General features: G+C 38.0%; 1 protein-coding gene across 1 annotated transcript in view; it reads right to left on the bottom strand.

The window, feature by feature from the left end:
- Positions 1-23,263, bottom strand: part of ST8SIA4 (ST8 alpha-N-acetyl-neuraminide alpha-2,8-sialyltransferase 4) — a 48,377-nt gene extending 25,114 nt beyond the window's left edge. The window contains exons 1-3 of the mRNA XM_040090901.2: positions 22,825-23,263; positions 18,227-18,358; positions 8,214-8,471 (exon numbers count right to left, since the gene is read on the bottom strand). Of these exons, the coding sequence (XP_039946835.1) occupies positions 8,214-8,471; positions 18,227-18,358; positions 22,825-22,937 (503 nt within the window). The 5' untranslated portion in view covers positions 22,938-23,263. The remainder of the gene's footprint in view (positions 1-8,213; positions 8,472-18,226; positions 18,359-22,824) is intronic.
- Positions 23,264-23,641: the final 378 nt, after the last annotated feature.

Here is a 23,641-nt window from a genome sequence, read left to right as displayed (position 1 = left end):
AGATGCTTAGAAATTCGGTGTTTTTATTTGACTTAGAACTGTGACTTTTGGAAAAGAGTATTAAATTTTAATTTTTTTTTTTCATATCTTATTTTCAAACCTTTAATTTTTCAGTAGCTTTGTGCCTTCTTCCTAGGGTTGAGAAGGTCTCATTATGCCATTGTTCAGCAGATTTTTACTCCAATAAATACATACATGCATATGCAACAACACATGTGTTCAAAGCAGGTGACAAAATACAACTCAGAAATCAGCTGTGATTTAGGCGACCAGTATGATCTGACTAAAACAAATCATCTCCACAACATCCTCAATGAATTAGCCTGTAGCTGGTATGCCCCAAAAATGCATCCTGACACAATAATATTTTCATAACTTAACAGACTGCTCTGTTGAGGCAAAGGATGGTAAGAAGCAATGTTGGAATAGACTTCTCCAAAACAATTGTACATGATCACACTCGTAATATAAACAGTATTCCATTAATTCTACAATTTTTCATCCACTAGCTTCTTCTAATGCCAGATGTCCAACAACATAAAAATTAATCAGCATTACTTAACATCAATTGATGACCTAGTCCTGTCTGATAATTACTTAACATTAATTGATGATCTAGTCCTGTCTGACAATACTAATTACCCAGAAAATAATTTTCATTATGTAATTTTCAGGTTAACAAGTGGTATTATCTTCTTCAGAAAGACATTCTGAAAACTATGAAGTAGGAAATAAAGAAGTCAAAGTTTCTGATAACATGTGGGCAGATGTAGGCTAAGGAAATAAGATTTACATTCTTCATTACCTATACATCTATTCCACAAACCATCTGCATGCATTTCAAGCTGCTAAGAGTACTATCTTTTAGAAAATGGTAGTTAGGGCATTAGAAAAACTCCCACTGAATTTAACACTAGCTTTGTAAATTGTTTCTGAAAACCTTAATGCATGAACTTACAACCTGTCATTATTAAAAGTTTTTTTTTTTTTAAATCTAAAAATAAAGATGATAAAATAATCAAACCAAGTACTTAAAGCCAACCAATCAAATTCACTGAATAACTGCTGCTTTTGAAAATACCTCTTTTAAGATTGCACAACACAATAAGGGATTTATATAGTGGATTTGTTTTAGTAGTCATAGATACACATGACGAAATCTATAACTTAAAAATATAAGACAGATCTTGACATTGCAAATCCTGCAATCCTCTGAGTCCAACTTTGAGAAACAGACCATATATGTGTCAACATCACCATGTTCATAAAGCTGTATGCCATATGCATATATTATATATCATTACTGCTACATCAGTAACTCAAATCTGTAATTTAGGGAGGTATACAGCATAGCAGTATAACTTGTATCTTACTGCATATTCAGATTTTTCAAGTCTAACTTCAGAAAATAATCAGCGATCCAAATACACTCAGTAACAACAGGAATGCAATGTATTACCATCCTTATTGTAAAGTTTCTTGCTTGTAACTAGTGTGACTCTAACCTCCTTCACTTTAAAATTATTTCACCTTGTCTTGGTGCAACAGGCTGGGCTATAAATTTTATCCCTATTTTCCTTTTATATTCCAGGGCTAATAAAACCCGCTATTGTGTATTTGTATATAGACCTGAGTGTAAGTATATAACTTTTACCTGGTTTAGAGCTTTTATCTTACCCTCTAATACATCTTTATGCTATACCACATAGTGTGGCTGGAATTTTTAAGTTTACTTTTTTAGAAGATGTCAATGACGTCCTACCAATTCTCATGATTCTTTCAAGAAAACTTCACATTCAGAGGCAAACATACACATACTAATTTCCTTTCACACGAAATGAAGAAGCCTATTAACTGAAAAACTTTTAAATAATCAAAGCAATTCCCTTCCATTGTTGTATTTTTTAATACTAGCTAATTTGCCATAAGGCACAGAATGCCAAATATAATCACAGCAGAGATGAAGTGGTGAGGGTGTTTCTGCATGAAAAGCTTTACCATTACATGCCTAGGGATTGATGCACTGTAAAAAAAACCATACTTTTATTAGGGTTTTTAAAGGAATAATATATGTAAGACTGTAATTTACTGAATTTCCTCTTTCTTACATGCCACATTATTAGTACCTTGCAACATATGAATGCATATGTATAAATTTCTTGCAACATACCATCACTTTCTGTTCATTCGAAAAACAACTTCAGTGTTGCCTTCACGTTAGCATGAAAGTAACCAGGCTTCAGGTGAAAGCTGAGCAAGACAAACTTGCTATGCTACTGTTACTGAGAATATAAGAAGAGTAATTAAGTCACATTGAGCACTGAAGACTGACTTAATTAAGCAAATTGCTGAAAATATGACTATTGATGGTATATCACTTTACTAAAAGGTTTTTAAATCTGCTAAGTCTCCTTCTCCTGAGCTGTTTCCAGACAAAAAGATGGAATTAGTTTTCTCCCAGCAAAAATAATTCTCTAAAATAATGTTTTCATGGGTTCCTTTGCCATTTTTTGCCATAAAAAATTTGTTTCAGTAGAGTGTTTGAAATAAACAATCTTATGGGTATTTTTTTGCTATATAAAAGCATTCAATCAGAAGCACTAACTACTGCTTCTTTCCCTTGCACAAAACTAGCAAGCAATTAGTTATTATTGTAAGCAGTATCTATGGTAGAAAATGCTTAGAAAATGGTCTAATGAGACAAAGACTGATACATTTGAGAGTGGGCATTAGAAAAAGACCTAAGTGTATGGGAAACATTCAGAATTCATAATTTATGTGATCCATGGTATCATAGGCAATAATATCCATGGTACCTCAAATTAATGCTGCAGTGCCTTTTCTTCCCATGACATCAAACCGGACCATAGACAAAACTTCTGCGCAACAAGGTGGTTACTATAAACTTAGTATTAGGCATCAATTATATTATTTAGGAAATATCGAAGCCTACAGAGGCACCTAAGTTACACAAATACTATGTACAACTATGATGCTAAAAGGCAAATATATCTATAAAACATTCCCAGTAAAAATGCAGGGATTCCCACACATGAGCTTTCAGTGTGATAACAAAAGATTTTCAACTTAAAAATGCACTAAAACGAGCTCTGGGATAAAAGAGAAAAATTAGATGATGTCTGAAATATCATGTAGTATTTGAGCATGCATAAAACAACTGAGATACTAACACATGCAGACCAAAATGCCTCAGTGATTGAAAATCTGCTTCTTCCACAGACACCCATTGCATGTATTAGTCACAGTGGGATACGTTAAGAAAAAGTGTGGGGAAAAACCTGCTAATGGCTGGAGTTGTATGCCATGAGAAAAAAATGAAGAATGGAATAGGTGCTTCTATACCACACTTTCACCAAACTGGATGATCATCCCTGGGTTTCCTGTGCCATCTTTATGGCTCAAACATCCATAACACACATAGTCTTTCAGAGAGCAGAGCTTAATTAAAAAAAAAAAAATGCAATCAAAATCACAAAAATATGCTCAAATGAGAAGTCAGTTTTTCCACAGAGATTCACTTCAACTTGCTTTGTCACTAGGAAGTACACAGATCATGTATATGTACACAAAGGTCCAGTGCAAAGTATTCATAGATCTTATTTCAAGTTAATTTTAAATAAAAACCATTAAAATTTCCTTGAGTAAAACAGATATAATTTCAATTTTATCTGACATTGACAACCAAAGGAATATTCTACCTATAGTAGAATAATGCAAGAAATGGCCATGAATCTGTACACTTCTTAATCCTCTAACAATTGGTGGACTTCAGGTTTAAAAGCTGAAATAAATACTTTAAAACAGTATGAAGTCATGGAAAGCAGTTCTTTATATGCTCTTTATATGTTCGATGCTTTGTTTCATTAGTATCTTCTCTTGGTAGAGCAAAGCCAAAAATACCAGTTACATAGTAATAACCACATACATTCTGAGAAGACAAAAAATGAAAATCAGATTGTTGCTGGCCAACATATTAAAACTTCCTGAAACATAAGGCATTATACCTAGATTAGTGTCAATAACATACACTTCTTCCTGAGTAGCCTGAAAGGTTTCATATCCAGATTCATATCCAAATTCTTGTAAGAATCAAAATAGCAATCTTGAATTCAGTAATTCACACCATTTAAAAGAAATAATTGGATATGAAAGAAAAATTAAAGGCTTGAGCAAGCAGGAGAGGAAAAAAGAATTCAAGACAGAAGAGAACCTCACAGCTGGAGTACACTCTACTCAATCTACATGCAAGAAGCACATTGCCCTAATACTCAGGTGTATATAGTGTATCTTCTCACCTGGTTCTCCAAATAAAGCTGTGCAGCAGTGCTGTGGTAACTTTCATACACACACACACACAAAAAAAACCACACCAAAAAACAAAACAAAAAGAAAACAAAACCAAAACAAAAACAAAACAAAAACACCACACAAAAAAACCACCAAAAAAACACCCCCAAAACCAACCAAACAAAAAAACACCAACAAAAAACACAAACAAAATCAAAACCAAAACAAAACAACCCACCAAAAACACACACACACACACACACCCCCCCCATGTATTTTTGATATTGTTCAAATTCTGAACCCAAAGCTGAACAGTTTAGTACATATGGGCTTCCAGAAGTAATTCCGAGTTATTACTTGGCAATGCTTAGTGTTGTTATCTTACACTTGCCCAAAATACAGCTGTATTTCTCAGAAACTTCTATGCAACCACTGCATTTCAAAATACACCACTTCACTATAACAAGTTCATCTGCTTTATAAGATGCAACAGCTAACTCAGCCCTGGCTTGGTAATTTCAGCGTGAGAAAGTGCAGATAATGTGGGAATAAAATCTAGTCAGATATCTTGGAATGCTTCAGACTCTCATTGGGCAGAGCATCAAAATGCAGCACACTTAAACTCAGCACTGGAAAGGACTAGTAGGGGCACATAGATCAATAGCTCCTAATGAGGTATAAAAGCATGAAAGGTAAAAAGGAAAGGTATACAGGAAACAGAAATAGTCAGAGTCATCACTGTTTGGGATTTTTTTAATAGCAGTCTCCTTGCTTCTCATTTTAATTAGATGGACCACATTTTCTACTGCCAAAATAGGAATGACTTTACTAATCTTGTGAAACTTCTGTGTGTTTGTCCATTATTATTAACACTTTCACACTAGCTTTATAGAATATTGAGTTTATCATACTGCAAATATTGTTGGATATCCGTTGTGTCTTCTTCATTGTCACAAACTTTCAGTGTCAGTTTTATCATTAAATTAATGATATTTTTGGTGTTAACTCTGACATAAGAACTGCTCCTCTAAGAAATAACTCTCAGAGACAATTTTCCTTCAGATTCCACCCTCCTCCTCTCTCCCCGTGTCCCCTATAAAATACAGTCAAAATCAAGGGAATATATTTAACCAGAATAGTATTACATACTTGTCACAGCATATAGGCATAATGCACTTAGCACCAGTGGATTCTACAAAACTGTCCTTCACCAGCCTACACATTTGGCTACATTCAGTAACTCCTTTTGAGAATACCATCAGGTGGCACATAAGTGAGGACATTTTACCTCTAGAGAGATCAGATAAAAGTAAAAAGATTAACAGAGTGTCATGGTACATTTTAATACTAGAATCCTAACACCAATATAGGTAAATGCTTATGAAGCAATCCAGAACGTCATAATTACACCATGTGATTACATATCAAGTGATGCACAAGTTTTACTAAATGGAACATGAGGAACGTAAACTAACTCTGATGAACAATTTGTTTTTTCTTTAACTTCCATTATGAACGAATTCTTTGCTATTTAAACAGGTGCTATACAAATATACATGCATCGAGACTTAAACAAATATCATATAGTTTCAACTATAATACGTAAATTCTAAACCATCTCAACTTTCATTGTAACTCCCTACAGGCAGCATGGCCAAGCATGTTATTCCCAAAACTATTAATCACAACATTGTCAGACTCACTTGTTGCTAGACAGATCACTTTAATTGTCATATACGATAGGAGAGATGTTTAATGGAATCATAAAATGGTTTAGGTTGAAAGGGGGCCTTAAAGATTATCTAGTACTAAATCCCCCACCATGGTCAGGGATATCTTTCACTAGACCAGGTTGCTCAGAGCCCCATCCAACCTGGCCTTGAACACTTCCAGGGATGGGACATGCACAGCTTCTCTGGGCAACATGTTCCAGCTCCTCACAGAACACCCACATCTCTCTCCAGTCTAAAGAATTAATCATCAACAGTAACTTTCTACTGCTCCTATTAAGCTTCACCAAGTCTTTAGAATATTATCCTTGGATAGTTGAATTAGTTAAAACCGCCTGTCAGGTATCATCACCTAGTTTCATGGCTAATTAAAACAAGTGGAAGAGCATGGGGATGACTGCAAAGAAATCCAGCACGTGATTTACAATAAAATATGTACCTTGCCTTTTCTATGAAAATTTTAATCTAGAAAATCTAGCAACTCATTTTTTCTGTAATCCTGTGTCAACTCCATCCTGGAGTGATGGTATTGTATCCCCTATTCCTTGCTTTGTGCCCAAAAATGGGCCCTAGAGCTTTAAGCTAAATCCAGAGAGAGAGAAAGAGGAAAGAGAAGAAATAATTTTTTTTTTCACCACCTGTGCTTAAAAACACAGAGAAAAAGAGACTGAGTTGTTTGCTTTTTAAGCTAGCTTTTTGTTCGTTAGCTGAACCAGGAGTTTTTCCTAGAACAGTAGCTTCATCTTCTATAACTATTCAACTTTTCTCCAAAACACCAAAACGTCACCCAGGGGCCTCCCTCCACTGCACTGCGGCCCAGACACTGGCTCCAGACTCAGTAAAAGACTGAACCACACCTACAGAAAAAAACTCTGAACCTCTCAAATCAGCAAGAAGTTATATTATTTAACATTATTTGTTCTTTTCATACCTGTAAACTTGCTTTTTAAATAAACAATTTTTTCACTTTCTCCAGGAAAAATCCTTTTGAACCTGTAAGAACCCATTAAAAAAAAAAAAAAAAAATTGCTAAAAAACCCTATTCTTCATTAAAGGAAACACCCTTTCAGAACATTTCCTCCTAAATTTAAACCAAGACATCCTCTTAAATGAATCACATTTAATCTCAGAGAGAGCAAAAAAAGCATGCCATAGGCTAAATGCAGTTTAAAACTGTGGTAATTGCTTTTGGATTTCCTCTGCAGTAAGTAAGGATGCTAATTTGAATAACCAGTGGTACAGTAAGATTAATTAGGAAAATGAAAGAGAGAAGTTGCTTCAGTTGCAACTTGTTAAAATAATTTTCAAATTAAATACAAATTTCATGTATAGTCTTCTTCTATTTACGTACTGCAAAACTGTTATTTTTCTTTTCCATGTCCTTTTACTATTTATTGTCACCATCATTTTTTAGGGTGAAAAAAGAAAAAGCAAATAACTAACAATGACTGCTATTTCTATATTGCTTTCTGTCGCAACTCTCCTGTCTTCTACCTTTTCACCTTTCTCAAACCAAATCAATTGAAACTTCTGCTTCAAAAGCAAAAGTACCCATCTCTTGCTCAGCATTTTCTACACAATGCAAGATGTCAAATGAGGTCAGCTTTGACATGAAATCCAAGCCTCTATTGTGTGTGTTTGAAGAACGAATAAAAAGTGAAACATAATTTTTTCCCCCAAACTGCAAGAATAGATTCTTAAACCAATGTGAAGGAATATATTAGGGTGACTTCCAGCTACCTCTGTGGCATCCTGGTTTAACATCAATACACCACACTGAAATTTTACTACATGCTACACAAAAGTAATGTAGTAATTTACAAAAGGCCATCTGTGCTGACCAAAAGCTAAGAAAGAGTGGTTTTAAAGGAGAAACCATTTTGCATTGATGCTACCAAGACCTCTATAAGAATAATTCTGTCTGGAATAAGCACAGCAAAAAGCAAAAGTAAGTGATATAAACCTCTCTCTATTGTTTTATTTTCACTGTAAAAATAATCTTCTTGTTAATAATATAAGCATGAATTTAAATTTGGGAAATCACATGTTGATGGATATTGTTTCAGATTAACATCAGATAATGCCAGTAATACGTACCTCAGGCTAAAACATTTCTCCCAGCTTTTCTCCAAGAAACATAATAGCCTGCATCTTCAACAGCAGATAAAAACTTACCTTATTACAAAGTCATGGTTATCAATCTCTTTTCCGCAACCACTCTTCAGAAGGATGCCAGAATTCCCAATAACTGCACACGTTTTAAATCGGCGATTTTTCATTGGAGAAACTTCAGGGAGAAGGCTGTGCAAATCCTGAGAAATGTTTAGAGTGCGACGTCTGTCCAGTACATAATGAATTACATCTCCTGGCTTGAAGCTGCTTTTGACCACTGAGACATCTCTTTCAGCATCCAAGAACTGCAGTATGTTCTTCCTGCATCGACAGAAAAATGCAGAGATAAAACCCAACACTCCCTGCTCGAATGCAGTTTGTCTAACAGCAACATAAACGGTACAAGGCATACAACATAAAGCAGAGGGTAGACCCTGTCAGCCCTGTTAGGGTAATTTCCCATGCTTTAGGACGGAGTTAAAGCAAAGCTTTAGAATGGAGCTCACACTGTGGTTACAATGTAACACACAAATACTACCCAACTACAGCTTAATGACTTGTACACACAAAAGGCACAGAGACACCAAGGAAAAATAACTGAAAATTTGAAGGCATACTGTGCTTGACTCCCTCCACAAAATTTTGGAAATAAGATGTTTTTAAAAAGTACTGCGGCAGTTTGTTTTCATAAAAACAAACTTAAATACATGAAGTATTTGTGATCAGGAAATGTCACCTCATACAAATCAGGTTGGCTCAGGAATGGCCATGTTTTCTTATAGGTTCTTATTTCACTATAAGAGTAATATATTCACTTTAACATAAACTTCCTCCTAATTAACTGAGGTTTAGTTAAAGCTATGCTAATTAATTTGATATGAGAACACACCCAGTCTTTTGTACTAATTTGAACAAAATCAGCTTGAAATATACTGTAAATTAAACTACTGCAGCTCAGGGTCCAGTCAATCTGTTAGCTGAACTCAAAATTTCTAACAAACTCATCAACACTTTGAAACATTTATCCTCTTTTCTGCAAATAATTATTTAAACTATTAGGTTTAGATACATATGACCAAGCATGAGGGTTTAATAAACTACCACATATCAAGTGAACTATGGCAGTCGAACAGTTGCATACTTCCAGACCCCAGCAAGTAACGGATGAAGAATGTTTGCTTTTATGTCAGCTGGAAGGTGAAGTCATGGTATCTGCTTATGGGGCCATCAGGATGCTCTGCCTAAGTGGAGGTCAAACACCTCAAACTTGCCTCTATTTGCAGAAGTTATCAGTGCTGACGGAGAAGAGGGGCTCACCCTGCTTTTGGTGCTGAAGAATGCTGAGACCAGTCTGATTTACCAATCCCAAAGTTAAACACTCTATCCTGTGAAGAACAGTCTTTCCTGACAGAAACTGGCACTGGTGAGGATGCAGCAGAGCTACTGATATTGGAACCAACAAGTGACAGTACTGGTAATTTAAGTAAAGCTTCTGAGCTGATATATCTGACTGTCAATCACTTTACAGTACAAAAGCCAAGGCCTCCTTTATAATGGCAGAGAATTCTGACACACTCCTTCTAGGATGGAGAGTGTGTGTAGCTTCCTTCCTCGAGTGGAAATCACTTTCCAGGTTACTCCTTAAGGCTGAGTAAAGGAGACTTGCCCATGGTCAGTGGTATGGGTAAGAAACATCAATTTCTACTCAATTACAGCTTTAATAGCTAGCTTTAATATTGTTGCTTCAATATGGCTTCAGTAAACAGTGCACTTTACTAGAAGCTATAACTATATCACATATTAAATAAAAATGATCTTTTAGTCTAATTATTTTCATGACCATCAATAAATAATTTACTTTAATAATTTAAATGTATTTTGTTTGTCATCCTTAATCATGTGGGACAATGTTGCATAAAGGTTCAATTACACTTGCACAGTCCTTTAAACATCAACTGTTGACCAAGTCTGGGGCTAAGATTAGATCCAATCATACCTTGAGTCCTCTCTGAGAAGGAGTTTAACATGCAAGGGGCTCAGAAAACAAGTTTTGTACCTCCTGACTCAGTGGGAGGGATTATCTAATAAACTCTGTCCAAAGCTTCCATTCTGCCCACGACAGGTGGGAACGGGGTCCAAAAAATGCCATATGTTCAATACGTAGGTTCAAAAGAGATATTTAATGACTGCAATGCAATGACTAATGTATGCAATGACTAATACCTGCACTGGCAGTGTAGAGCAGTTTTCAGTACATCCTTGACATAAAAAGCTGAAAAATCCCTAGGCCAGAGCTGAGGGAGCCGCTGATAACTCAGGACTGCAAGTGAACAAAGCTTTAGAAGCTTGCATCTGTCTGTGAAGCAGGTGTGTTTGTGAAGAAAGATCACATCTGAGCCAAGTACAACACTCTTGTGGAAAAGACAGGGAGTGCAGAGCTGGAGCAGAGTGTTTAGTACATAACAAATCTACTAGAAGCTTTTGCCTCTGCAAGTCTAACAAGAAAAGAAGAAAAACAAAAACTTTATATTTTTCACTGTTGTCAGTGGGTAAGGTCAAATTTGAAACAAAATGGATATTTTGATTAAAATAATGTTATTTTTGCATATTAAGCCTCTAGAGCAGAACTTCCATAGAGCACAACCAGACAGGAAAAGACAGCTAGAAATCTGATTCTAGCAGTTGTAACATTCAGTCACAGCCATAAAGGTGAAATAATCCTCCACAAATTAAAAGGGATGAACTACAGAAACACCCATGCTCACTAGCCAGCTCTTGTCTTGCTGCCTCAAGAAAGAAGAGTATGTCTGAACCTTTCAACCAACACAAAATACTCACCATGGAACTGATCTTAAAAGACATAAGAGAAGTGAAACATAATAAAAGTGATTTTTAAGTAATTGCTCTAATTTCCTAAACTTGGCCAAAAAAAAAAAAAAAAAAAAAAAAAAAGAAGGAAAGAATATCTGGAATGTGTTGGGCTATCTGTTGCAGCTGTCACATATGAAAGAAGCAGCATCAGAGGCTGAGGTACATGAGGGACTCAGAATAACAAAGCAGGAGAGATAATCTTAAAATCCTTTTACAGAAATACCTTGCCTGGCCTTACCAAAAGCTACACTCAGTAGCTTTTGGTAGGGTCAGGCAAGGTACTTCTGTAAAAGGAAGAAGACGACTCAAATTCGGCCTTTAAATTGAATAGACTTTAAATCTCCTTGAGCTGGGTAGCTTAACTTCGTGGGCACTCAGCAACAGATAGATCAACTGATACAAAACAAAAAAGAGCAAGAAAGAAAATAAATTACTGCAATTATTCATTACATAGGAAGAGAACTACTACAGGGCTGTCAAAGATAATATGAATGAATCAAAAACTATGAACATCATCAACTAATCTATCAAGAGACATATTTCAGTGAACTCTGGCTTGAGAAGGGATGACCACAAACAAGTCTCAAAACCTCAAAAATTTATGTGAAATGTACAGAAACTAGATTTCCAGCTACAAAAAGTCACATGATCACCAGAAGATTTCCCTGATATCTAGAAAAAATTAGCCTAAAACTGTCCATGTTAGCAAAAAAGTAGCAGCATTTGTGTATAAACACAGTAACTTCTGTATTATTTTTAAAAGTAAGAGAAAGGCAGTGAAGTTACGCAAACAGTGTCAAAAAAAAGTAAAAGTACCTTGGCTTTCATTATTCATTTGGTTGCCTGCATTCAAAACTCATTTATCTATATGCTGATCAAAGCTCCTCAAAGAATTTCATGTGGACCTGAATTAGAATCAGATAATCAACCACTCACTTAAGACAGCTGAAATTTCCAAAATGTCTAAGGAAATTATTTTTCAATAAAATGCCGAGATGGTCAGAAGTCACTAATACTAGTATCTTCTCACATATTCCTTTTTTTTTTTTTTTTTAAATCTGAAGCTGCCATTATAGTTAAATGTGCACACAGGTATTGCAGTACACAACAGAATCCTTGTATAAGAGATATGCAATAATGCATTAAAATTTAAAAACTTTAAAATGCATAAAAACATTAAAATATTTTTTATGGATTCATCTGGCTGTATCCAAGCATCTTCTAATACTGAGAGTAATATGATAAATAATGCAGAGTCCATGCTATTGTTTTAAGTTCCTCTGTGCTACTGACTCACTTGTACCATGGGGATAACAGTACTTCTGATTTTCACGTAAGTGCTAAGAGAAAAAAAATTACAGAGGGACATATCAAATACTGAGCATGCATACACGAGTGTCTCAATCAGTCTTGATGTTGATTAATAATAACAACTTTAAACCTCTGCTCTGTCCCACAAAGAACATTAAAAATAGCACAACAAGGTTATTCTGATTAAATATGACAAATTCTGATTAGACATGACAAAATAATGACAAGTATTAATCCACTTCAAGCTGCATATTAAATTCAAAAGTAAGCTTGAACAAAAGTAACCAAGGGAAAAAAACGTGTGATTTTTAGCAAACCTTGAAGAAACAGTATTCTGCAACTTTTAGCGAAAATGTGCAAACAAACATTCATTTGAGGTGGTTTTTTTATGACAAATAGAACTGTGTCAAGGGTGACCTGAACCATTTTGTAGGCAGGTGAGACTGATGTGACTCACCCTTAATTGTAGCCATTGTAGCTGCTTGGAACATGTTAATTTGTGGCTGACCTATGGTTTTTCTTTGATAAGCAGAAACAGATCTCCATAATATTTAAGTACCAACTGAAACTCTCAGTTATCTGATGAGTTAATGCAACAGTAATGTCTCTGAACAGCCTTCCAAATGTCAAGAGTATGTACTGCTCTGGGGGAACATAGCGGGATATTTTTCATGATGCATTTTTCCAGTTTTATTTCGTACTGTGGTCTTTGTACTACAAAACTATTATATAATCTCAAACTGATCTTCATCTGCCTCAGAACTGTGAGAATGAATGAACGAAAGAAAATAGACCACTATAAGATTTGACTTTTAAGGCTACAGAAAGCCTATATATTTTTAGACATTCTCAAGAAAACTGAAACATGACCTCCAGTGCTTTCTCTGGAAAAAATCATCTTTGTAGAGGAAGGCAGTGACATTAATCATTGCTGTTGGAATTGAGTGGACCCCAGTTGTGAGGGGAAGCCTCTAGAGTGCATCCTAAGTGCCCAGGAGTCAGCAATTTTAGTTTACCAGCAATCACATTATGGAACAGAGATGGACGAAGTGTTTAATTGTTCCTCTCTGTGCCCTGTGAAGATACACCTTTATTTACGTGACCCCCAGCCCATGTTTACCTAATATGACCCTAATAATCCCTATGGTGGGGATTTGACAACCACTCCAAGCACCTCTGTCAGTGCTTCCTTGGCCTTACTGAAAGCGTATTCTTCAGACCTTTCCCACAGCAGCTGAGGCTGCTCTTGTTCCTTATGCCTTGCTGAGGACTATACCTTATTCTTAGCAATAGCCTTCATTTACCTGAGGATAAGAAACCACTCAACTTTTTTTTTTTAAAACTTTTATGCTCTGGATTTCTAATCCCTCCTCTTGATCTCCTGCAGGCCCTCTCTGAGAGGCTTCCATAAACAACTCTGCTTTCTAGCCCTGTCAAGCCCTGACTCTCCTTTGCACGCTGCAGCTGGAAGGCAGAAAGTATCTCTCAGCCTTTAGAATCACCAGAGGCTATGGCCTAGATAAAACAATTTTTTGTCAGCTAATTTGTTTCATTAAAAACAACATGAAAAAACAAACTCTATGGTAACAAAATGTCACATCTTGCTCTTGTATATGACTTAAGAGTTTCAGCTCCTCTTGGTTTCTTGAGGAGACAGTGGGGACCAAAGGTATTTGCACCTGCGCTGGGTTTTACTTTAGTCTGAAAGGAAGTTTTAAGAAAAGCTCTTCGAGGAAAGCAGCCTTTAGAATTATAGGATAGTTTGTGTTGGAAGGGGACTTGACGTATCATCTATTTCAACCACTAATTTGGATTTGTTAAAAACAAACCTAACTGCAGATAACTCTTGAAGAGCTCCTAGGAGCTCCCAGCTGATGGAGACCACACAACCAGAAATGCTGTTAATACAAGAGAGTGGACACGCAGAAGGAAGAAGGCTTTTAAACAGACTGTGACTCAACTGCTGCTTATCACAGGAAGGTCATCCATATACCAGCTTTTCACAAAGATAAGCAAGGTAGAGTAAGATGGATCAGAAAGCAAAAATCCCCTGAGGGATTTATGACTAAACCAGACCAGAGAACCCCAGGTTCCTTTTCTTTGACGCAGAAATGATCAGAAGGAAACAGTGCAAATGGCCTCAGAACAAAAGCTTCAGAGCAACTGCAGTGCTCCATTGCTGGTTACTTCTTGCACTTCAGAGACTTACTGCAGCTGTTTCACACTAACTTGTAAAACAAAAATTGATAATAATCTAAACCTTTTGAAGAAGGAAGATGTGGTTTTTCGGGGTTTTTTTTGAGATGCTGCTGACATCTTACAAGCTCTCACACTTTTCTGACAGGAAATATCTGTTAAATTGCAGAGATAAATACATTTCCAGTGTACTTTTAAAAAATTTTGCCTTCCTGCAATTCATGACCTTCTTCTGCTCCTTTCAGCATAAATTCCCGTATTTATTTAAAAGTACGTAGAAGAAAGTCACAGACATCAAACTGAGGTTCATTTCACACAGGTCACAGATGTGCTGTCGTCAGCCCAGCCAGGAAGGCTTCCTCATACAGGTTTGTACCATCTCAGCCATACCCCTACTTTCTGAAACTATAGCCTTCATTAAAGTGAAGTCTCCCTATTTCCATAAGCATGAAGTGAAAACCTTTACGTTGCTAGAGAGAGTATAAAGGACTTAAGACATAAAACCTTAGCAGATGGTGGACCCTTCTTCATGACTGAAATAATTCAGACAGAAAGGAGAGTCAAGAAACCAGTTCTCTTTCTTCCCTTTGTCACTGGAATTCTCCCTCAAAAAAGTTGCCAGCAATGTGAAGGTTAACATCAGCTGCAAAAAACCACTCTCCCACTAAACAAGTCATTGTCAAGGCAGCACATTTCACGAAGTCTCAAGTAATTAGTAACACCCATAATTTCCACCTCAATCACAGAAACTCTAGCTCTTTCTTCTTAAGACTGCTTACTATCTCCAAAGAGCTCTGCCTTCCCAAGAGGGCTGCTACACTGCACAGACTTCCTTGTCTGGCCGCAACATCCTAGGGCACCAGAAACCCACTGGAAGCTTTCCATCTTTCCATAGGTTCCTGATAAAGGAGATATATCATTCACTGACTCCTGTCTGAGCTTGGCCTTGCCAAGAATACCTTTGAGGCTGATAGACACATCACTAACTTGAGCAAAAATAAAATGGCCAGAGATGATGCCCACAAAGTCAATGAAGCAATAGCAAAGTATAATATTCTAGATGCCAATCAACAGGAATTGACATCACTGACCAACAGTCCTTGCACAAAGCAGAAGTCACTATAAACTACTTTCCACATTTGAAAATTGCTAATGTGGGTGGCAAGCTGATGTAAGACATAAAAAACATCTGTCATTTATGGGTGACTATAAGTTTTCTGAAATATCTTTATGATGAACACTAATGGCTTCACAATTATTTCCACTGCTTAGAATTGATAACATTTTGTATATTATTCAACAGGCTTGTTTATAGTTTCTCTCTTACTGTTACTTCCTGTGGTCAACCTCACATCAAAAGACCACCAACCACTGTTAAAGTTAACAGCTGCAATTATAGACTATGAATCATCTTCATGGTCTACACAGTGCATTCAACATATTATGGAAGACTGAGAAGTTAGTTAAACCACAGAAATACAGTACAACTTTGCTAGACACTTCTAAAGTCAGTCCTTAGGTAGGTAAGTATAAGTGTACAACTACAGCTAAAATGCTTCTTACTGCTGGAACATGGAAGAAAGGTGTATAGCAAACAGCCTGTAAAAGTGAGAGAATGTACATAATTTAGCCAGCATCAGACTGAAAGACATCATAAGGTGTTGCATGTGGCTTCCTCAGTGAAAAGCCTGCCTGATAGCCCTCCCTCACCACTGAGGGCCATAACTGAATGTGCTATGCATGTCAGCAAAGAGGATTTCTGGGAAGACTATGCTTGGCAGGTCGCACTGACTCCTTTTGTAGAGTTCATGTCAACTTTTGGCCCTAAGTCACATTCACCTAAAATAATTTTTCTGGTTCACACCTACTCTCTGCCTCAGTGTTCACTAAGGTAGCCATTTCCTTTGAAAACAAGACTGGCAATGTGGACTTCTAAATAACCTCAGCTGTGGTACAGAAAATCTTACAGTGGAAGAATTACAGTGGAACCTCTACTTCCAGCACTTAAGCCAGTGTACCAGACACACTGGCTTCACTCTACTAATGAGATGAAAAAAAAAACCAAAATGCACAAATTTTTTTAAAAATCCACGTATAAAAGTGCTTCTTAAGTAAATAGTAATTTGTTAAATAAGAGAAATTTCCCCTTCTGGAAAATAATAAAGAAAAAAGCTATTTTGAAACTTAATTATTTAGTAGATTGAGATGATACACATGAATACAGGATGAAAAAATATTAAAGCATTCTCTACCATTTTACCTTTTTGTCTGAATAATATATTTTGCATTTGGAACAGGTGGAAAACTGGCATAACTCAAGCTTAATTTTCTCTCTTAGTTTTAACCAAAAGGTTATTGCAATATTTTTTTATTGTGTGCTTTGAGCAGCAAGGTGTTTGTGTTTAAAACGGTTCTGAAATATGATGTTCAATTTTTCAGTAAAATGACTGAGAATATTTGTCTCTACTTATAGTCACTCACTCATTTCCAAATCAGCTTACTGCACAAGCAGAAAAAGCTGTTTTCTCCCAACTTTCAGATCCATAACTTATGATACATACATTTGTGAGCTACCTTTATCTTCTGCATGCTTTAGAATTTGGGACATAAAATAGCAGTCATTAAAAAAAATCCCTAAATTTCTCCTTCAGAGAAGCCATGCTTTTATACATGGAAACAATACCTCTTTAAAGGGTTTGCAAACTCACCTTTAATTAAAAAAAAAAAAGGAAAAAAAAAGTAAAAATAAAAAATTTTGAAAGTAGAAAGGGCTATCACATAGAAACCACATTTTAATTAGAACACATCACTATTCAAAATGTTAATATTCAGAAAATCAAGTCTAATCTGCTATGTGATTGTTGCTAAAAATAGTTACTTTCCCTCGTTTTTCATAGACTGCAACACTCCTAGGACTCCACACTGCCAATCCATGCTCCATATGTTTCTCTCATGGTTCCATCCTGATGCAGATGGGGAAGATAGGACACCACACACTCAGAGACATCTTGCTACTCTCTGTGGCTACAATGTGCAGAGATCCACCGTAAAGACACATCAGAACTATCACTCAATTTAACTCTGCTACTGGGTTGCCCCCTCAGTGTAAACTTAAAGCACTTTTTGGCCTTTCTGACATCAAGAAAGGAAACTGTGTAAGACATAGCTACTGTCATAGCTATTGACCCTGCCATGTGGACCAGCCACAGCCGCAGGTGGATTCACAACACTTGATGGCCCAGATATTGACTCCTGCATCTCAGCTGTCTGCCCAAGCTCCATCTGTAGTCAAGAGAGGAAAACTGATATACTCAGGATACTTTCACCTGTTATATTTCAAACCTTTAGGATGAGAGAAAATCATGTCCTAAAAGCAACAGCTTCTCACCACTGACTGTGGAACAGTTCTAGACAACCAGCTTACGTATGGACATGAATAATATAGACTGATTGCACAGGTTGGACAGTCACAGCCAGATGAAAACATTTTATTAATTCTTATGAAGAATGACTTGACTTTGAAGCCTAATGTAATGCAGTTGCATTTATCACTGAAACCAAAATAGATACAGTTTAAAAACATCCACCTGCAAATGTAAATCAAATTACAGTTTTATAGACCAAAGGAATTATAAAGCAACATGAATGAAAAGAGTTATAGGTAAGGTGAAATGAACTGCTTTATTTAAGAAACTCACCTTATTTCCATTACCAAAGAAGAATTGATTTTCCAACCTTCTGCAGCATGTTGGAAGATTGAGGAGCCACCCTTTCGAATTATCTTACCAGAGCTATTGATCATTGATCTACTCAAACTCAGTTCACCATCTCTGCAATGCAATACAGAAAACACACAATTACATCAAGACTAACTCCAGCTTAAGTAATTTACATCCCAAACATCAGAAATATATCCTTTTATTCACAACAAAGATAAGCAACAATTTCTTGGCTTTCTAAAGAAAACACACCATAACAGAAAAAAATCTGAAACAGCTATCTGTAATAGTTGAATATGCAAATTTAGAGATTAAATATGTTTATATTTGTAATGGAATAGACATAACAAGAACTACAATAAATTCCAAATTGTGAATCTGGACAAAACTTCATTATGCTTGTGAGGCAGATTCTGCACTTCTAGATTCCTAATTTCTAGTACTAAACTAAGAATTAAGTGTTACATTTCAAGCCTTTGCCCAGTTCATAATCTGCAATACTGGCTTAACAGGTATCTTTGGCCTCCTGCTGACGCTAAAGATTTTTAAGCATGGAATTCTGGAGTTTAATGGTATACAAAATACAAAATTTCCCCAACACTTCATGAAATTTTTGCATGCACACACTCAAAACACACCAGCCGTCTTATCCTGTCCATCAGCCTTATGATTATACCTTTTCGGCAAGGCAACATTAAAAAATAGGTACAGTAAGCTTTGGGTGATGACCACTGAACATCTGGTGAGCTAGCAGAAGTTCCAGTGATATTAGCCAACAGGATCACATAAATGGGACAGAGAAGTCTAGACACTACAAGTGCAATTTAAGGTGTTAGGACTAAAACTCATTTTTATCTCCACATCTTTCCATTATCAACCATAGTGTTCCTTTTTAGATGCCAGAGCAATATTTAACTGAGTGCAAACACAGCTGTTAATCACAAATATATCAAAGTTGTTGGATATAAAAATCTACCACAAAAAATGTCTTTTAACTCAGGTGTGCACAGGACAATATATAGAAATCCATTTTATCTGTCAAATAAGCATGCTCGGAAATACTGCCAATAACAATAACTTAACTTGGAAATAGAGTATCTGACCACAGCCCTTCAACAAACAAAATGGTAAAGATGTGAGACTAAGCTTTCCAGGAATTGCTGAGTTGTGTTTTTTGGTGACTGTAAGTTTTGATAACAACTGTATCACTGCCCTTAGTAAGAAACACAGAAACATTACTGCTGTATAGAAAGCAATAATATTTAATAAATTATACAACAGACTAAACACAACCTAACCTGCAACGGGACATTAATTAAGCTAAATTAACAAAACTGGTAATATGTAGTAATTTCTAAAACGTGCTGTCATCGCAAAAGCCTTTATAACTAACAAACCAGTGTCACACACTTCATCAAAACCGTCCTACACTACTTGCAGCTCTCTTTCTCCCCCACCCCCATGCCAACATCCTTCAGCCTAGACATCACACTGATGCAGAGGTAAGGCTGCCACCTGCTGAAAACGTACAACTTTAGGTTCAAGACCTGTACGTAAATAACCCAAATCCTGCTGACCTGGAGGCATGGGAGGATGCTGCAAAGCCCCTAAATCCAACAGCCAGATTCCAACTGATACTTTTTGCTATATTAATTTTTTTATTCCCTGTAACTTTTCCAAAATGGTTATAATAATATTAATCACATACATATTCCTGCATGTATTTTCTAGATGCATTGAGTGCACGCATCTAAAGGAAAATTACCAAACTACAGCCAGGTAAAGTTCTCAGCCTAAGGATAATTCAGAGATGTCTCTAGTTTATTCTAGGTTAAATATTACTTCATACACACTTGAAAAATAAAACCAGTGACAAAACTTAGCAACAAAATGCATTGCAAACACTTAAACCATAGCATTTGAAATGTGGTTGATTTTCATAGTCACAATTTACAACTGCAGTGAGTTACACAAATTATAAATTGAAAAAAAAGTTAAATCCTGTTCTTATGAAAGAAGACCCTAGGTACTTCATGCTAAAATTATTACTATGAACACAAATGTGCTCATTTAGATGCTTCTCTCTCTTTTATTGGATTAACTTTCATTTAAAGCAATATTAAATAAACAAATATATAAAAATCAAAGTTTTCTCCAGGTAATTCTTCATTGTGTAAATAACTGAAAGAAATCTAGATAACTTTGTATCTTCTAGAATCATTTCAAATCCTCTCTGATGCAAATGAAAGAGCTGCCATACTGTGACGGCAACGTACAGCTGAAAGCATCAGCATTCACTTTGGATCACCTTGCCTTGGTGACCAATTAGACTCATATAATAAGGATTACTTCTTGTGAAGATAGTTCATTAAATAATATAACTGCCTCCAAATGTATTCCATATCAGTAGAAGATGACACTGCTTAAGAAACACTACTCTGCACATAACATGCACGTTTCACTATTTGTTTAATCTTTAACGAGGCATTAATGTCTATTTGAAGCAGGGCATGCTTCACATTAATTGTCCTAGCACACTTTTCTATGAGAGCACACAGCTGGTTGAAAGTTTCTCAAGTAATTTAGAACTGTATATAGTCAGTCCATTTTGGATTGTCTAGGATTTACCTCTGGTGCCACTAATACCCACAAAACGGGCCACCTCGCCTATCCATAAATTCTGAAAGTAAAACAACCAAAGGTAAACTAACTTAGCTTGCCCACACAGCCAGTCAAAAATAACCCAACGTTCCAAACACCTGATTCAGGAGAAAGGCAAGTTTAACATCAATAGGGGCAGCAGTTATGAGCAATACATTTTTATGTATTGTATACATTCGTACAATAATGAATGGGATGACAGGCTGTGAAGAGGAAAAAAAAAAAAAAAATCTACAGTGAAAGTGAGTAGTACCGTACAGTACAATTATTATCCCTGATAAAGAAATATAGATATATCACAAAATGACTAGTCAGAAGTATATTACTGCTGTATCTTAAAAGGTTTTTTAGGAACATACATATTTATAACTGAACACACTTGTTCCCTTTCATTTAATATTAAAGCAACAGTTCATTTTAAGTTCAAGTTTTAAGTTGTGTCAAACAATGCACAGTAAGCTGAAAGTGGGTTTTTTTTTCCTTTACAAACTTATTTAAGTAATTTCTGAATAATTTCATCAGTTCCTTCTAGTTTGAGACAAAGGAGCACATACTAAGAAACAGGGGTATTAATGACAATTTTCATCTCTGTTTTCACACAGCTGTAACCCCAAAATTTTAAACTTCTGTACATTGCCTAAGAATACAGATACCTTTTGGCAGAAACCCAGGCTGAATAAGAGGAAAAGATACCAGCAAATTGTGAAAATCTTGAATAACAAAGGAAGCAAATATTGCACACACACAGGTGAGGACAGCCCCTGCTCTCAGCACATGCTGGGGCCGCAGCTGCCCAGCCATGCCCAGCTGCCTGTGTCCCCCCGCTCCTCACCAGACTGCCTGGGAAGGAGGGATGTGCTTTCTGTCTTTAACTCCGGAGCCTAGCAGGCTGTAATTGCCTCAGCTTTCTCCAGGCCTGTACAGATACTTACAAACGTACCTATACCTCCTCTTTAGATTAAGGCAAAGGCTTACTACACAAGAAGACAAAAATCTGCTGTGAAAGAATTCTACCCACAGTCGACATGCACAAGGCAAACAGAAAAGTGTGAGTCCCTACTTAGCTTTTACTGATTACATTAAACAACCAATAAATATTATGCATAGTAGTGAAAACAAAATCTTATACACCTCCAAGAAAAAAACAGCTTTGGCTGAAAACCCAACACCTCCAGAGAACAGCTGCAAGCTGGGAGAACGAGGAATGGAGGCATTCATATACATAAAAAGAAAGCTCAGGTGTAAGCAGAAAAATGGCAAGGCACTCTTTGCCTTTTCGTTTCGAGTCAACGACAGGCAGCAAAGGGAAAGTATATAACACACGGTATCAGCGAGGGACCACCCTTTCCAGTGCAGGAAGCTCGAGAGCTAAGGGGGATGACCCACACTCCTCTCAGAGCCAGAATCCTGAGGAAAAAGCCAAGTTAAGCAAAGCTCCCAGGCAAACTTCAAAGACGGAAGCCACTGTTCCCCTGCATCCTAGCACGCCTATCTGCTAAAGGCAAGGAGCCGAGGTACAAGGCGTTCCGGCGGCCGCCGCCGCCACCTCGGTCCGTCCCGGCCTCCGGGACAGCCGCGGACAGGTGAAACTTCCCAGGAGCGCCCCGTTACGCCGGCTGAGAGGCAACCTCAGAAGCAGCGCAGCTCCCGTCCTTTCCCGTGCACTCCCACCCACCCTGCGGCCGCCGAGCCCCGGCAGCAAGCTCCGCTGGGGTACCCCCCATCCCGCAGCGGCATCCGCGCCCTCCGCAGCGCCAGGCAGCGAGAATGCTGAGCTGCGCTGGTACCGCAGGCTGCGGGTCACAGCCCGAGCAGTGCCGGGGCATCTGACAACGCACGCGGAGGGGACCTAGGGCAGGGAGCACGGCCCCGCCACCCCCTCGGACCGCCCTCCCGGCGCGGAGCCCCGTAGTTACCCGGCGAGAGGTATCTCCTGGCGCTCCTCGGTCCGCGTTATTTCCTTCGTCTTATAGAAGATGAGGAGGAGACTTACGGTGCACACAGTCCACCTCTTCCTGACGGAACGCATGTCTTCTGCGAAACGCGGGCCCCCTCCCCCCTTTCCTTTGTTTATCAGGGGCGTGCTGGAAACAACTGCAAACGCAGCACGAATTGCTAAAAACACGGCGGTGTATTTTGTTGTTGTTGTTGTTGTTATCTTTTCCCGAAATAATTACAGAAGATAAAATAAAACCAAGCAGGAGTAGCGGCTCGGGTTTCGTTGGCGTTTAGTTTGTCTCTCTTTCGCCCTGCCAGGCAGCTGGGCTTGCAAGCGGTAACTCGCTCGCCTCGGCCGGGGACACGAGTCCGCGGCGCCGCAGCGCGGTGTCCAAGCCGCGCCGAGCCGCGCAGCGCTCCGCGGGATCCGCTACGCGTCCTGATCCGCTGCGGCGCCGCTCGGCCGGAGGCGCGGCCAGGGCCACCCTCACCGCGGCGGGGCGGCGGCGAGCGGGGCGCGGCCAATGCGGGCAGAGCGGGCGGGGCCTCGGCGCGGGGAGGAGGACCGCCAACGCGGGCGGCGCCGGCGGGGCGAGGGAAGGTGGGAGAGGCCCGCCGGCAGCTCCGTAGGGTTTGGGGAAGGCGTGCCTTCCTCGCCTGGCTAGCGTCGGTTGTGCCCGTATCACCAGCTAGGCGTCTGAAAAGGACAGCGAAGGACCGCCAACGTAGTGCCTGTGAAAAGGAACGCGCTTCCTTTTCAGAGAAGGATGAGCTCCCGCTATGAATGATTGTGGC

Source organism: Hirundo rustica, chromosome Z (genome assembly GCF_015227805.2).
Source record: "Hirundo rustica isolate bHirRus1 chromosome Z, bHirRus1.pri.v3, whole genome shotgun sequence".
Taxonomy (NCBI): domain Eukaryota; kingdom Metazoa; phylum Chordata; class Aves; order Passeriformes; family Hirundinidae; genus Hirundo; species Hirundo rustica.
This window is presented reverse-complemented; position numbering and strand designations above follow the sequence as displayed.